This window comes from Cornus florida, unplaced genomic scaffold (genome assembly GCF_030987335.1).
Source record: "Cornus florida cultivar Cherokee Brave unplaced genomic scaffold, ASM3098733v1 CherokeeBrave_3.0.0_Hap2_Chr08, whole genome shotgun sequence".
NCBI classification, from domain to species: domain Eukaryota; kingdom Viridiplantae; phylum Streptophyta; class Magnoliopsida; order Cornales; family Cornaceae; genus Cornus; species Cornus florida.
The window spans coordinates 26,584,513-26,602,542 of record NW_026775578.1 but is presented as its reverse complement, the minus strand read 5'-3'; the positions used below and the strand labels follow the sequence as shown (position 1 = coordinate 26,602,542).

The 18,030-nt window shown below is 38.5% G+C and overlaps 1 protein-coding gene across 1 annotated transcript; it reads right to left on the bottom strand.

The window, feature by feature from the left end:
• Positions 1-456: 456 nt before the first annotated feature.
• Positions 457-11,113, bottom strand: LOC132269924 (exocyst complex component EXO70H1-like). The gene is made up of 3 exons (XM_059771144.1): positions 9,624-11,113; positions 943-1,042; positions 457-810 (listed from the first exon to the last, which is right to left on the bottom strand). Exons 1-3 carry the CDS (start codon positions 11,111-11,113, stop codon positions 457-459), a joined length of 1,944 nt encoding a protein of 647 aa, XP_059627127.1.
• Positions 11,114-18,030: the final 6,917 nt, after the last annotated feature.

Below are 18,030 nucleotides of genomic sequence, written 5' to 3'. Positions count from 1 at the left end.
ATCTGAGCTACCTGTGTTTGAGTGCATTGGGACTTGTAATGTCCCAACTGCCCGCATCTAAAACAAGTAACATTCGGTCTAGACGACCCCATGGACACTGAAGCTGTTGGTGCAGATCTGACTGGCTGCTGTCCCCTGAACCCTGACTGCTTATGCTTTTGCTTCTTACTTGATTGACCTTCGGAGAAAGTACTCAAACCCCTGTTGTGCTTGTAGGACTCCCTGATAGCCTTGTTGTCCTTGCTCTCAGCCTCAACCACTAAAGCCTTTCGTACTGCTTTTGCATACTCTGTCGGTTCTGAAGCAGCTACAATTGGCCTAATGGTAAGATCAAGGCCATCAACAAATTTCTCTATCTTTCCTTCTTCATCATTAGTAATTCCCAGTGCAAATCTCAAAAGTGATGTAAACTTGTTTTCATACTCTGTAACTGTCATACTTCCTTGCTTTAACCCATCAAACTCCTTCCCTCCGCTTAGGCGTCGGAAAGTACTTCTCATAATACAACTTCTTGAATGTAGCATATGTCATAGTATCCAGATTATGGGTGTGAGAAACGGTCTTCCACCAAATCTCAGCATCGCCCACAAAATTGTAAGTAGCCAATGTAATCTTCAACTTGTCCGTTGCCAAATTCATGGCATTAATATGCTTCTCCACCCTATCCATGAAACTATCCGCAACAAGCGGATCTGGACCGCCCTCAAACAAAGTTGGCATCAATTTCACAAACTTTGCAATGTGGTAAAGAGTATCATCTAACTCATTTTTCTTTGGAGGTGGTGGTGGTGGTGCCGGTGGTGGCACAAACTGTGACAATGACGCACTTGTCGGTCAATATGCATCAAAAATAGCCTCCTGAACGGGTAACCTCAACTGCTCCCTATTTATCTGAAAAGGTGGGTCGACGGTCCCCCTCGTTTGTCCCTCTCTTGGTGGGACCAAATCACGCAATAAGATATCTTCCTCAACTTGCTCCTGATCCCTTTCTACGAGATTAGAGCTAGAACTTTCCCCAGGATCCCTTCGTGTTGGCATGAAGCTATAAGAAAAAGAAACGGATCAATTACGATGACACTAAAATACGCACGAGAACGGAGTCCTCACACAAATGACTTGACAAGAATGGAAACACATAAACACCTTCCATACTTCCAAAATACCCAACTAAGGATAAACATAATCATAATAATATACAACAACATTAACCACTTAACACGTAATGATATAAGTATTTAAACAATTAAACATGCCTTTCAAATAATTAAACACCTTAACACATAAACATATAAGCATGCAATCACGTAAGCAATTAAACAAGTAAGCAAATAACTCAAACTCCCCATGCAATCCTAGGTAGGCCTCTACCCGTCGTCCTAATGGTATTCGAACCATCGCTCTGATACCAAATTTGTAACGACCCGAAAAGATACCAAAATAATAATAAAAATGTATAAAAATTTTGGCATGACTTCCGCAGAAAATGTCCCTCAACAACCTGTTGAAATATAAAAAAATAAATGCAGTGGCCTCACTGTGCCTTAAATCTAACTTATCATGTCCCAACGCACAATTCAGATATTATACTACATTCCCAAAATGGTTACATACATACAAAAGTCCCGTTCCTCCATCTCATCCAAACATGGAACCCACTTAAGTTACATCAAATTACAGTCCATAAAATGTAGCTAGAATTAAAAGTCCATAGCTTACAACATTATACTAATTAAACTAAAGTGTCACAAGATAGTTAATATTACATTTACAAAATATTAGAGTCTAATACAAAAGATAATAAAATAGAATGGGTCTTCAAGCTCATCTAAACCTGTGGTGGACCGTCGTCCGCCACCTCTTTTCCATATCCTGAAAAAATGTTAAAAATAAGGGGGTGAGCATAAGCTCAGTAGGAAGTGTCTAAGACATACTTCTTATGTCCCCGTGAATCCATACAATGAATAGATAAAAAGTGAACGGGATCATGCCATCGGAAAACACCCATTCTCAACCACAATAACAAGTATATAACAAATATCAACCAATCACAAATTTACCACGATGTCATGAAATGCAATGTTATGCAAATATCACTCCCTATTTTTGAAACAATTCCTTTTCAACAACCAAACCGTTAGTGTAGTCCGACCCAAGGCACCTCCATGGCATCACGAAAGGAAGGTTGGTTAACTATCCACGACCACAAGGCACCTCTAAGGCATCGCATCCGGCCTAGTTAACTCAACTACATTCCCTTCTAGACTACACCAACATCACGGACCACTGTAACGACCCTCACCCTGGTCAGGGTGAGGGTCGTTACAAATGGTATCAGAGCCTGACCCAGCCGAAAGTGTGGCCAACGAGGACGTTGGGCCCCAAAGGGGGGTGATTGTGGCGACCTTGTGGGCGGGTGTGTGTGAGCGTGTGCAGGGGGCACTAGTAGGCTACTACCCTGGGCAAGCTGCAGGTGCACAATCCCACATCGTCTGGGTGTGGATGGGGCAAGTGCTATATGTAGATTCAACACCCTTCTATGACACAACGCGTTTTAAAGCCGTGATGGCCGTGAACCCATCAGAACTCTGTAGTTAAGCGTGCTTAACTTGGAGTAGTACCAGGATGGGTGACCCCCTGGGAAGTCTCTGGTCTGGGTAAGCCAAAAGCGGACAATATTGTGTCTGGCGAGGGTGAGGGTCGTTACAAGGCGCCTCCTAGGTGTCCGGTTTTCGCAACACTTTTAGAAAATATTTTCCCCAAAACAATTTTATTTGTTCTAACAATTATTTTTCCCCCTTTCTCTTTCCCAATGGATGCATGAATACTTCATGCTTCAAATCATTAATTTAACTATATATTTTCACACATTTCCATTTACATTATCATCACAATTTAATGAAAATTTCTAAACATTCCTTTCCTTTATTTATTTATAACCATAGTATCCATTTTTCTTCAAGACAATAAATAAATAAATAATCATGGAAACATACAACACATCAAACACTAAGCATGCTCATTTACCGTAATGAAAATAAACATGTATACGAACTTAAATAACACAAGGAGCACAATTATCATTGTAATTACAAAGAACTACAGCAACAACAAGCTAAGTAATTAAAATTTAGCATGCTTAGAATCAAATTTAAGGGGAAAAATTCACCAAAGGCCAAGAAATTGTAGATTAGAACACCCCTACCTCAAATTGATGAAAACTCCCAATTTGAGCCCAAGAACCCTAGAATTTCGAACTCCTTGGAGTGCACCAAATGATGATTGGTTCCTATCAAATTGACGGCCTCGACGAGCTCAACAACTTTGCTTCACAATGTCCTACCAAATTTCAAAGGAATAGAACTAGATCAAGCTTTGAATGGTGAAAGCAAAAATAAAACAAATATTCCAGAGAGAGAACATGGAAACTGCTGAGAGAGAGAATTGAAATGTGTATCTGTAATGGCCTTATGGCCTTTTTGATGTTTTTAATATAGTGGTGGGGCCCACTTGTTTTATTTCTTTTTCTTTTAACATTAATTATATATATATACATATATATCACAACATTATAAAAACTATACCATTCAAAGTAACTCTATTATCCAGGAAATTTACACAACATTCTCAAACAGAAATAAAAGCACAAGAAATTTAAAATAATAGAGTCAGAGATACAGAAATCAACACACAAGTTGTTCCCATGTCCTATATACAAGCAGCTGCATCAGATATCATAAATAAGCAGAACAGCAATGCTGAGCGGGCAAATAAATTTATTGCACCCAACAAACAAGTAATGCATGTAACACTAGAATCGGCATTATTGTAACAAAGTTAAGAGAACAGAGACATCACAACAACAAAAGGAAACAAATTCAAGACATAGCGCATAATAGAAACTAAAAGTGGAGTAAATGTAACTGAATTAGCCACTTGAACATTTCTTCTGCTCATGCAATACATATACATGTCAAAAGGGCTGGCAATTAATGCCCCCACCTGAAGAGTCTCCAAACAATCTAATAGGTACTGTTAACATATGATGTATAACAGATATATTTATAGGTCGACTATCATTTTCTAGAATAGGTAGCAAGAAGAAATGGCATAAAATATGCTTAACATAGTAACAAGTTAATGTATTCTTTAAGCACTCAAAACAATACTGGCAAATGAAATGAAGTAACCGAGAGCTTAAAATGAATTTAACGTAGAATTTTGTTAAGCAAATGGTTTCTAATGGGACAAGACAGGGGAGGTACTAGTGAAAGGAGACCTCTATAGCAAGTTCCACCAGCATATATTTTGAATGAATAAAATTATACAAAATCCTCCGTAAATTTCAATATTGATGCAATAGAGATACAAGTAGTACCTGTGGTTCAAAGGACACATACACCATAAAAATAAAAGGAGCAACAATTATAGATCATACATCAATTTGATCAAACAATGGAACATTTAAGATTCCGAAACAATCAAAATTTTCCCAAGCTGTGTTATTGTGGCACATAACAAGTGACATGTGATGTCAAAATTGAGAGTTATTCTGCTAAAATGAATTTTTCCTGGATCGTACGTATTTAATAATCTCCACCAACCTATGGCTATTTCATTCATGTAGCAGAGTAGAATATGAAGAGCAAAGATATTGTTTTACCCATGGCTATTTCATTCACGTAACTTGGTATAATATGAAGAGCAAAGATATTGTTTTTCTAATCCATTACACCTCAGTAAAAGTAAAAAAGATTATAAACATTAACAGATGCTTACCTGCCTCTCGGAAAAGACTGATGCCAAAAGCCAAACCCCCAAAAATAGAGCACTTTCTGATTGTGTGCATCAACACCATTGCAGTTGGAATGTAACGACCCTAGCTGATGCCAAAATAAAAAAAAAAAAATTCGGCATAACCTCTCCTAAAAATGGGCCTACCACAAGCTGTTTAAATGCATTTTTAATCTGTCCCAACACAATAAACATATAATACATTCTAACATCCCTTTCATCCATTCACCATGCTTTAACTTAGTTCATTTTATAGTGGTACAACCACATACTATATCATCCGAATATCATAATTACAGTCCACAAAATATAAGATTAATATCAAATGTCCATATTTTACAACATTTAGACAACTCATACAAAAGTTATAGCCCAGAGGTATAATTATAATAATAAGAGTCCACAAACCTCTATACCAAATATAACAAACTAAAATTTTACAAAAATAAGGGACTTAATACAAAAATAGCAAAAAAGAAGTCTTCTAATCCAAATTAGACCGTGGTGGAAAGTCATCCGCCACTTCTTTCCCGTTTCCTGAAAAAAAATTATTAAATACTAGAGTGAGCATAAAGCTCAGTAGGTAGCACTTAAGACACGCATCTTGTGTCCTTGTGAATCCATACAAAGAATAGATCAATAGGAATGAGGATCATACAAAGTCGGGATAATACAATATTCCAACCAACTCAAATACGAATAATGCAATGCCATGAAATGCAAAATGCATGCCGATGTCGCTCCCTATTTTCATTTCCAAAACCATTACTTTCAAACTATTAATGTAACCCCCTTTGGTGACTTCGCAGCGCCGAGAGAAAGATTGGCTACTGTCCCTGACCTTTGGTGACTCCGCAGCGTCATTATGGGGCCCAGATAGCTCAACCACGCTAGGGCAATCTCCCTAGTTCCCTCTAGGTTACATTAACCTACCGGCCCGTTGGTGACTCCGTAGCAACCGGGTTTTATCAAAACATTTTCATCAATACATTCTTTCCCAAAACTTCCCATTTTCTTTTCAAAATCAATTTTTTCCATTCCTTGCCCAATGTAAATGCATAGATGCATTTATGTCATGCCAATGTTCATCATCTCACAATTAGCTCAAATTTAATTAGCTAACACAATTCATAAGTACTTCTAAGGAAGCTATAACATGCTTTTACACAATAGAAATAGCATAATGGAATTATAAATTCAACACTTAGGCATATCCTTTATACATCATTTCTAGTATATTAGCAACACAATGAACACAAAACTCAACATATAACATGCTTCTATATACAATCAAGTTAACATATAATCATACAAATTCACATATTCTCAATTAAGTCAATTTAAACAAAAATCAAAGCAACTAAGCATGCTAAGACAAAATTCAAGTAGATTAATTCACTAAAGCACAAGAACTTCATGGATTAAGGACCCCTGCCTCCAAAATGTGAAAAACCCTCAAAATGGGTTTCAAAATTCGAAGGCCAAAGGGAGCACCAAATCTGGAATTGCTTGTACTGATGCGTAAAGTTCGTCGTGGGCTTCGTTTTGCCTTAAACGGCACTTAAATCCGGCAAGTATTGAAGTTGGAATCAAGATTTGAAGGCTTGAAACAAAAAGAAAAGAAAAATGAAATGGAAATGAAGGAGAAGGAGAGACTTACGGGGAGAGAGAAAGAGTGAGAGAGAGGATGTGGTCTCAAGACCACTTTTGAGGTTAGTGGTGGGCCCCGCGAATTTCTTTTTCTTTTCTTTTTTTCTTTTGCTTTAATTCCTATACCACACACACCTATACAAGTGCACCACCACAAAATGCTACATAAGTCACATGAAAATAAATGCACCAAATACAATTGGACTCAACCAAAATCCCGCGCGTAAAAGTGAAATGACCAAAATACCCTTGCAGCAACAAAATTCCAGAAAATTGAAAAATGCTGAAAATTGGAAACGTTACAATCTACCCTCCTTAAAGAGATTTCGTCCTCGAAATCTACCATCCTTAAAAGAAGGAGGCCCACGACCAGAGTCTTTCTGAGAACACCACACAAAATCCTGAGACTAAGAACCCAATCAACCATATTGCCCTTGACACCAGCGCCAACAGGCAATCACACACTGTAGTCAGAAAACCCAATGATCACAGCCCATGAGGGAACTCGTCGCTCACAAAATCATACACAAAACCCACTAAATCCTATACTCGACTTAAGACCAACACTGATCTCCTCTACACCGCTACATAATACTTCGGAGCTCGAAGAAGAATGGTCACAAGACCCCTGAACATGACAGCATCCTAACACACTCATCCTTCTAAAGGGCAACCTAGACCCCAAATGAGAAATCTCATCCAACGCACAGTCAAACTCAAACCCAATTTACACATCACTGTCCAACCAATACTTGTCATCTAACGTACGGCTATACAACTACATAATTATACAATAACCACCAATCACACCAATCGATAATTATCATACGGATCAATCCTCAAGATAACTAAACGATGTATCCTCCAACAATTATTTAATCATGAGTCACCAAAACAATAAAATGTATTACTCTGTATTCTGAACACAAATCCTCAAAACGAGATTCTCTATTATCAATGATTGTACTACTAACTTGTTAATAAGCACCCAATACCGCCTGACACTTTCCGTCACCCAAGATAAATCAGGTAAGTTCACGTCGTCACACCAACACAACGTACAGTACCATACTTTCACTATCACTAACAAGTCAGAATGATTATTGACCTTTGACCCGACATCGTGCCAAGGAAGGATTGACTTAGGAGAAATGGTTGGCCAGGCCATTCTCATCCTCAATCCGACCTCGACACAGACATCGTTCCTGTCCTCAGGTCTAAACCTCAAACGCAACCCTATACAGTCCACAAGACAACCATAAGGTCCATTCTCTAATCAATCCATCGCTCTACATAACCTCAATAACCATATAGTCATAAAACGATATGCTAAAAGTAACATGACAATCATTCCTCGATTACACAATCATAACAAGCCAAAGTAACACATCGCCAATACCAAAATCATCAATCAACCTAAAAGCCTTTCAGTCACCTCATAACACCCACAACACGTAATCCACATCATAACATCATTCAATTCAATTCTAACCTTATCAAAACACTCACTACGATCATTTCATGCCGAAAACCTCAAAACCAAAGTCAATCATTCCTATTATTCCTCAATAAGATCATACATTCTCCCTCTAGCTACTTAGCACTCAAACGATACCAACATTTATCCTCAAGACATTACTAGAATCAATCACTTCTAAAAACATGCAATACATGAGTCATATCACATCACCTAATCATCCTCATATTGCCATTCACGACACACTCCTTAGCCATCACTGATAGCACTAAACATCGGAGGCACAGTCCCTATTCAGCAACCCGTGCCTCGCATTCCACTAATCAAAACCATTCTCAAAACAAACACTACCAAACCAAAACTATACATTCCTCCGTGGAAGTAAGTCAACCCTCTTTAATCAGAATCTTAATCAATGAACTCTAACGGCGCAACACTCGCTCACAAATCCGTCCATCCACGGACGCGCACAACACCTAGACAGAGACAAGACAAACAACAAACGACGTCCTTGCCAGGACTAGAACAAACGGAAAGGGTAACAAGCCCCGCTCTTACAAGAGACCAACAACTCGCACCTGCATGAACCAAACACCCTATCACACACTACTTACCAGTCGTCTAACAATGGACACCCAACCTCACCTGAGAGGAAATGAACTCCCTACGCATAAGGGAAAGAACCAACTGGACGCACATACGGAACTATAACCTTGATTCTAGGCGACCTCGCCATAACAGACCGTCACACACTCTTTCAACGCAAATACCTCCATATGATACATCGCGATACTTATGCCAACCAAAACCAACTAGACAAGAGCACCCACTTTTTCTACATGCTAACACTAGGAACCATCATTGTACGTTGGACACCGCGTCCAATCCTAATCGATAATCTCCCAAACAGAAGCTCTATGAAATACAACGACACCTGATCACCTTTTCCATCTCTACCCTTTTGAAGTCGACACTGCCTCAATCATTGTAAACGCAAGACCCGCGACCTCAATCACAATAACCCACTGAATCTTCCAAAAGAAATAGGTGCCTATAAGACAACACCACTTTAGCTGGTTCTAAAAACTAAGCTGTCCACCATCACCTCGATTGATGCACTATCCCATCACATATCTGTCAGTATATGACAATACTCATAATTTTCAACCCACATTCGAATCATACCTCGAACCATTATACTCATCACTGTAAATTATCACGCCATAGTGTCTCTACTGCCACTCATTCGAAACAACGGTTCAAACCTACCAACCCGCCAAACCACTAAGCCACTATGACCAAAGAACAGACATTACTCTCGATACTCCCTATAATGATCACTACCTATTACTAGAAAGGAGCTTCAAAACCAATGAATCCTCAAAACTAAAATGAGCATTAAACCCAAAATACTCAACACCCAACTGTCACCTCAATATCATCAATGACACCATCAATCATTAATGCTTAACTGATAACTTAATCTACTCAACACCCAAAATGAGCATGAAACCCAAAATACTCAACACCCAACTATCACCTCAATATCATCAATGACACCATCAATCATTAACGCTTAACCGACAACTTAATCTATTCCTTCTAAGGTGATCGACGTGCCTAAACAAGAAAAACTCATGTCCTAGGTTCAACATCATTACTATAACCATCACTATCTCCATTACCCGTTAGATCAAACACTTACCCAAAAGAAAACACCGATAAGAGCCAAGTCTCTCTCAAACCAATCCTTGACATCCCAGAAGAGCAGCACCCACTGGTGCCTAGTTTCTTTCGTCTCATACTGGATTCGATTCTCAATGTTGAAACTCTCACATAGTGGATTAAAAATCTATATAATTTGTGTAACAAATGATTGCCAACCATCATCCTCAATTCTGGACAGCCTATAATTTTCTGAAGAATGTAAAGAGCATTGTCCACCATGAACGAAAAAGCCAAGTCGACATCATCGTGGTGGTTGGACTCGACATTCAACTGGCGTACTAAATTCTGAATAATCCAAATTAAATGGAGTGCCAACGGAGTTTGCCCCTCAACTTCTATATAGTCCATATGAATAATCGTCTCATCATCAAAATATTTCAAATATGTTGATGGCTTAGATACAATTATTGAAGTTAAAGAGTGCTTGTACTCGGAGACCCAAATGGTATAATCCATCACATACCTAGTCAAGCTGTGAATAATCCCACTAGGAACCAAAATTGTTGACTGCTTATGACACACTTCTTTCTCTAGTTGCAATAGAGTCCCTTTGACTGCTTCCTTGAGCTGAGAAAGTATCTCAACAGCTCGGATTTGAATAGGTGACTCAACAACCTCGATTTCAATAGGTTCTGCTGATTTTGATTGAAAAAGAGTGTCCACTTCAGGTAGAAGATCTGACAATGCTTCGTGGAGGTCTATAAATTTGAACAGCCTCTCTGGCGATAGACGACTAGTACTTATGGCATCCACAAAGTCAAATAACTGAACTGTGGCATCTCTAACTATTTCCGTAAAACAGTAATCAATTGCAACAGTTTCAAGACTTGCAAGGATTTGCTCACAGAGTTGCTTCTCTTTGGGAAAGAAAATTTGAACACAAAACTTGGCTGCATGTATCCACTGTCTGATCTTCACCTCCAACACTTGCCATTCCAACCTCCAAATTTGTTGAATGCTCAATTTCTCGATGCCAAGACGTTGGAAACACACATCCACTATACCCTTCCTTACTCTCCTGTAAACCTGAACGCACTGAACAGAGTCCATCCTTTCAGCAATACTCCGGAGATCATTTATTTCTTCTTCAGATGGTACAATATCGTAGTCTAAGTAATCCTCTTCAACTAATTCATAGTTAATGCTATCAGTTACTGAACTCGAAGAAGTTGAATAGCTCGGATGGATGTTGCCAGTCCCGGTCAAGATGTTGACGAACTCCTCTTCAAGCCGGGCCATGGCTTTCTCAAGCACACTGTTGGTCTTGCTCTTACTCTTGTCATCATCAAACACAGTCGTCAATTCCATCGAACGGTGGATCTCATCAACGGCTCGCAAGTACTGATTTATCCCATTGTGATCTTCTCCATCAAACATCTTTTGTCCTCTCGCAGTGCTAACATCCCATTGCAAAATTATCTTCACAGCTGACTCGTATGAAGCCACAACATTGTCTGGAGTTTCCATTCCAAGAGCAGTTTCAACTACAGTATTGGTTCTAGTTCTTCAGATTATAAGAACTCAGAAACCTGGAAGTGTATATATAAGGTATAATCTATGGTCTTCTCTTATTGGTAAAGGGAAAAGAATGGAGACAAGACTGCGGAGTTTGCAAGAAAGATTCTAGGAAAGAGTGGGGAAAATGAAAAGTGAACAAGAGATTTTGTCAGCATCTAATAGAAAGAGAACAAGGTTTTTTAATTTTTTAATTTTGGTAAATAAAAAGGAACAAAGTTGCTTTCCTCGTTTGATTGTGAATTTTTTTCTTCTTATTCTTAGTATCAAAGACAATCAATACCAACTCTCTCTCAACAAATGTTCTGTTCCCAAAGATGAATAGATGATTAACCAGTACGTGTGGGAAAGATAGAAGAATGGAATAAACTTAAGGAAAGACAAAAAACAAATCTTTTTCTTGTATGGTTTGGTTGAAGAATAATGTAATTTAATACTTCATTAGAATGATCAAATAGAAGTGAAAAGTAGAGGTATAGACTTATGGTTAAAACTAATAACAAAAGGGAGAATGTGAGAAAAAATTGACGATATTTGATGAAAAAGCATTAGGCATAGCACAAATATTACTCCAGCAACATATATTTGGTCCTATGTCCTCACTACAACATAAAAAAGCTATCCCATTCAAACTAACTCTACTATCTACGAAATTTAACAACATTCGATGCAAATACTAGTCGAACACAGAACTTCAAGTCTATTGCAGATACGATTGAAGGTCCTGCTCTGATACCATGAGAATATTGCGCAGAGAAGAAGAGAGAAGAAATGTAGTCATGTATATTTGATTGTTACGTAAAGAGTACAATACATTACATAATAATATAATAAGCCCTAAACTAATAAAATAAGGAAGCGATAATACTACCTGCAACAATAAAAATAAATCCGACTCTAACTATTCTCAAACAGAAATAGAAGCACAATAAATTTAAAATAACCGAGTCAGAGATACAGAAATCAACACACAAGTTATCAACTGAAACAGCCAAGAATGTAGGAACTAACTCAGCTCCATTTACAACAAAGAAATGAGTTCATTGCCTGAATCTGCCAATTCTTATGTCTTTTATGCATACAAGCTGCATCCGATATCATAATGTCAGCAGAATAGCATAAGATAAATTTAGTGCAGACAAGAAATACACCTAACACAAGAAAGGGCATCATTGTACCAAAGTTAGAGAACAGATATGCATCATAAATTAATACAACAAAAACGAAACAAATTCAAGACATGGTGCATAATAGACCTGAAGAGTGTCCTAACAATCTAATTGTTATTGTTAACATGTGATGTATAATAGTCATCTCTTATAAATCGATTATTATTTCTTAGAATAGGTAGCAGGAAGAAATGGCATAAAAATGACGACAACAATAACATATAAATTCTTTTTAGCACTGAAATAATACCAGAATAGGAAATGCAGTAATAGAGAAAACTAATATGAATTCAACCTAGAATTTTGTTAAGCAGAAGGTTTCTAATGGAACAAGACCGGGGAGCTAACACTAGCAAAAAGAGACATCTGTAGCAAGATCCACTAGCATATATTTTGAAGGAAATGGAGTCATAATTATCTTCTGAATAATGTTTAACTAATCAAAATAATCCATCCAAATGAGAAACCGAACGCTCCCATCCACTAGATGGTTGATGTGGGATCGAAGCCATCCAATGACTGGCAAACGTTCGGTTTCCCATTGCTTGGCCTGTAGTAGGTATCCGGTTCACTGCTTTAGGGATCAGCACTATGGCTTTCAACATAAATGGTTTCAATTTCAACCAATCTGTAGTTGATAGTCAAGGCCGTATAATTAATACTTGGACTGATATCATTAACCGTGCTAACCTTGGTATGGAAGTTATGCACGAAGGTAATGCTCATAACTTCCTTCTAGACCTAGCTGCCATTGAAGCTCCATCTACAAATGGATAATACTTTTTCTTGGGTTATTTTGGTTAGCATATCAGTTCTCTTATTTTATTTAATGGGTAATAATGAACAAAATCCTGGATAAAATTCAATATCAATGCAGCAGATAAGAAATTAAATTACTAGAGCTTGATAGTCATGGCAAATAGTATGCACATTAGGAGTCTGGACTATGAGTGCATCCAAACAATGAAGTAGAGCATGCTGGTTTAGCTATTAATGGATTAAATTGCTCACAATCACAGCACATATAGATAGCACTTGGGGTTCAGTGGACACAAACACCATATAAATAAATATATATATATATATATACAGGTCATACATCAATTTGATCAATCAAATAATCAATGGAACAATTAAAAATTCAGAAACAGCCAATTTTTTTTTTTTCCTAAGCTGTTTTACTGTACTACATAGTACATATCATATGACATGTGACATCAAAACTGAGGATGTTTTTATAGTCGAAGAAAATTTTGCTGGATTGGATTTAATAATTTCCACCGAGCTGCTAGTTCATTCATGTATGTAGCTGAGAGTGGAATATGAAGAGCAAATATATTATCTCTCAGTAAAAAGTAAAAAGTAAAAAGATTAAAACCACATTAACATATGCTTACCTGCTTTCTCTGAAAAAAAATGATGCCAAAAGCCAAACTCCCAAAGGACCACTCCACCCACGTGCCTGATTGTGTACATCAACACCGTTGCACTCGGAGCATGTAAACCTACAAGGCATGATCAAGAAGTCGAAGTTGTGGATTGACGGGGATATTTTTGAGGGTTTTGATTAGTCTATTTGGATTGGGCTTTTTTGCATAGGGTCGGGTTTCAAAGATTTTTGACAGACGTTTGACAATGACCATCCAATATGGGGGTAGGTCTAGCCTAAGTCCAATAATTTACTTGCAAGTTTAATTTGCAATTGTTAAATAAATTTTTTTTAAAAAAGTCACATATTTCAGAATTTGGTATTTTTTTTTGTGAAAATTAAAAAATTTCAGAGTTATATATTGTGATGTTTCCAATTTTCAACAATTTTTATTTTTTTGGAATTTCGTCACCGCGAGGGCATTTCTGTCTTTTCACGTTTTCGTACGGGATTTTAGCTAGGTTCATTTGCATTTTGTGTATTTTAATTTGTGTGATTCATATTGTATTTGTGTGGTGGTGCATTATATATAAAAGTTATGATGTAGAATTAAAAGTAAAAGAAAAAGGAAAAGTCAAAAAAAAAAAAAAAAAAAAAAAATGGTGGTGGGATCCACCACCCACTTAGTTGGTGGTCTAGAGACCACACTTGGTTTTTAATTTTTCTCTCTCCCGTGAGTCTCTCTCTCTTCTTATTCCCTTAAATTTTTTTTTTCCATTCTCATAAGCAAACTTTGAATCTTGATTTCTCTCTCAATATTTGGAAATTTTGGGTGCCGTTTGAGGCAAAACGAAGAGCACGGCGAGCTCTACGCGTGAATAGCAACAATTTCATATTTGGTGCTCCCTTTGGATTTCGAAATTGGAGACCCATTTTAAGGGTTTTGCATCAAACTTGAGGTAGGGGTTCTTAATTCATGTTATCTTGTTCCTTGGTGAATTATATCTCCAAAAATGTTGCAAACATGTTTAGTTTGAATGCTAACTATTTTAAAGATCTTCTAAGTGTCGTTTAGAAAATACATGATTATGTATATGAGTTGTTTGGTGTGAAAAGTATGCTTAGATGTTGTTTGGTTATGTGTAATGTGTTGATAAATTACTTAAGATGATGACAATGGAATATGCTTAATTGTGTAGTGTAATTCTCTAAATTCTATGACATTGAAAGCATGGGACATACTGATGTGCATTATCATTGGGTTCTTATGAAGGAAATTGTTTTGAAATGGAAATGGGAATTTTGGGGAAAATGTTTTTGATGAATTGATTTTGTGAAAACCCGGTCGCCGCGGCGGTACCAAAGGGCCGTAGGGTTAATATAGCCTAGAGGGAATTAGGGAGATTGCTCTAACGTGGTTGAGCTAACTAGGCCCAAAATGACATCGAGGGGGTACCAAGGGTTAGGGAGACTAGCCAATCCTTCTCTTATGTGGTTGCAGGGTCATCAAAGGGCGGGTTATATTAACCGTTTGAAAGTGATGGTTTTGGAATGAAAATGGGGAGTGACATTGGCATGCATTGCATTTCATTGCATTGCATTGGTTGTATTGAATTTGTTATTATGTTGTGTATTCCCGACGTGATATGACCCCATTTCCCATTGCTCTATTCTTTGTATGAATTCACAGGGATACAAGAGACATATCTTAAGTGCCACCTGCTGAGCTTTTGCTCACCCTATTATATTTATTATTTTTCAGGTCATGGAAAGGAATTGGCGGATGATAATCTACCGCAAGCTTGAAAGTTGTTAGAAGACCATTTTTGCTATTTTGTACATAGGCCATTCTATGTATACTTATTGTTTTGGGATTGTAACTAAGTTGACATACATGGCCTTGTAATTCAAGCATAAGCTTTAACTTTTATTTGATGTAAAAGGAACTAATGTACTCATTGTGAATATCTCCATGAAGTTGTAGCAAGTGATGTTGTAAGATGATTAATTGATGGCTTATTAGTTTATGTTTGTTGAATGTCTCATATTTGATGGTTTTGTCTGGGTTTGGGTTGTTTTAAAAGTCCCCTCAGCCATATTAGTTCATTTCTAAGCATAGCAGGTCAGTATCAGGATACAGGGCTCGAAGAAGCCACTTCGGTCAACCGAAATGGTGCATCGGTCGACCGAACCCCTCTTACTAACCCTCAGGATCTCTTATTTCAGTCGACCGAAATAGGGTTCGGTCGACCGAACCATCCTCATGCTCTCAGTACTTTACCTTCGGTCGACCGATGGAGGGTTTCGGTCGACCTGTTCTTGAAGGTCGGCTTCGGCTGACCGAAGCTCCACTTCGGTCGATCGAAATGCACCTGCTCTGGGGTTCTTTGCTCTTTCCTCTTCGGTATCCTTCTTTTAACCTCTGGGATTCATGTTGAAACCATGTGACAACATAGGGATGATCCTAAGGGTGATGTTTCAAAGCTTGAAATGATGGGTTTGACATAGATGACCTCAGGTTCGAGTAAGGACCCGGCTAACGGTTCGGACCCCCGGGTTCAGGTCATTACAAAGAATGGTATCAGAGCCATGGTTCGAAAATCTTTAGGACGTCGGGTAGAGGCCTACATAGGATTGCATAGGAGGTTGATTGCATTATTTATGTGACTAATTGCTACTTGCTTATTACTTGAAGAAGCATGCTTAACTGCTTATGTGATTACGTGCTTACATGTTTATGTTAAGATGTTTCTTGCATAGTTTTACATGCTAAGTGTCGTTACGGCATCATTTCATGTTGAGTCATCCACAGTGTGTCTTAGTGTTATGTTTTTGAACCATTTTCTCGTTTTATAGCACGATGTCATGACGTGAGGAAATCAGGGAACTTGGCCCTAGGCTTACTAGGGGTGATGTTGGCGAGAGCTCTAGCTCTAATTCGAAGGAGCTAAATGATGATGACACACTTCTCAGGGGTTTGATTCCCCTAAGAGTTGTCCCTACAAGGAGGGATAATGTTGAAGCACCCGTAGAAGTGGGTAAAGATTCTGCGGCACTAGAGTTGAATCGTTTGTTATAAGGTGCCTTGAGGGCAACAATTGCTGCTCAGTCGCAGTTGGCACCACAACCTATAGTTCAAGTTGAGGAGACGCCAGCTCAGAAGCGTCTTAAGATCATTAAGGGGTTTTCTCAGTTGATACCGGTTATATTTGAGGGCGGTGCGGATCCAATGGTAGCAAACGACTACATGGATTAAGTTGAAACTCAGTTGGTCTCAATGTATGTGACAGAGGATCACTTGAAAATCATCCTAGCAACTTACAAGTTTGCTAAGGACACTAAGCTTTGGTGGAAGTCAGTTATGAGTCGGTATAAAGTGGAGGAGATGAGTTGGGACAAGTTCAAAGAGCTGTTTTACGAGAAGTATTTTCTGATTTCTAAAAGATAGGAGTTAAAAGACCAGTTTTTTTGGCTTTATTTAAGGCAATATGTCAGTGGCAGAGTATGAGAACAAATTCACTTCACTTTCTCGCTTTGCTCCGGAAATGGTGAGAGATGAAGTTGACAAGACTCGGAAGTTTGTTTCAGGTCTTGATGACAGAATAAGGCCGTTGATAACGACACAGTTCATCAAGGTTTATTCTGAAGCAGTAGAGAGGGCCTTGATGCATGAGGCTGATATCAAGGATAAGGATGCTAGAAGAGAATAGTGGAAGCAAAAGAGGGGTGCAGGGCCATCTTCAGAAGGATCTTTTTGGAAGAAGAACAGGGGTAGTTCTTTTCAGTTTCAGGGGCAACAATCTGTACGATGTGCTCCTACCATTCCTATGCCAGCTGGATCTGACAAGAGTGGATTCGTATGTTTTTAGTGTCAACAGCTTGGGCATTACAAGTCCAGTTGTCCCATGAGATCGTATTCAGTTTTTTCAGCTCCAAAGGCTTACTATGGGTGTGGCCAGTAGGGTTACTTGATTCGAGATTGTCTTAGTCAGGGAGTAGGCACTGGCAGTGGCAGAGGGTCACGACAAAGGCCGTCACAATCGGTTACAGTTCAGTCAAGTTTTAGGCCACCGCCACTACCACAGCCTATTATGTCTTCTTAGGGTTCACGATCCATTAGGAGGGATGCTCCTACTGTGCCAGCGCAGTAGTCCGGCATTCAGGGTGACAGTTCTTAGGCATAGGCACCGCAGGGCCATGTCTTTGCACTTGCACCGGCTGATGCATCTTCTGGACCATCAGTTCTTCAAGGTATCTTTCCAGTGTTTGGTTCTTGGGCTCGCATTCTTTTTGACTCTGGTGCATCTCATTCCTTCATATCATCATCATTT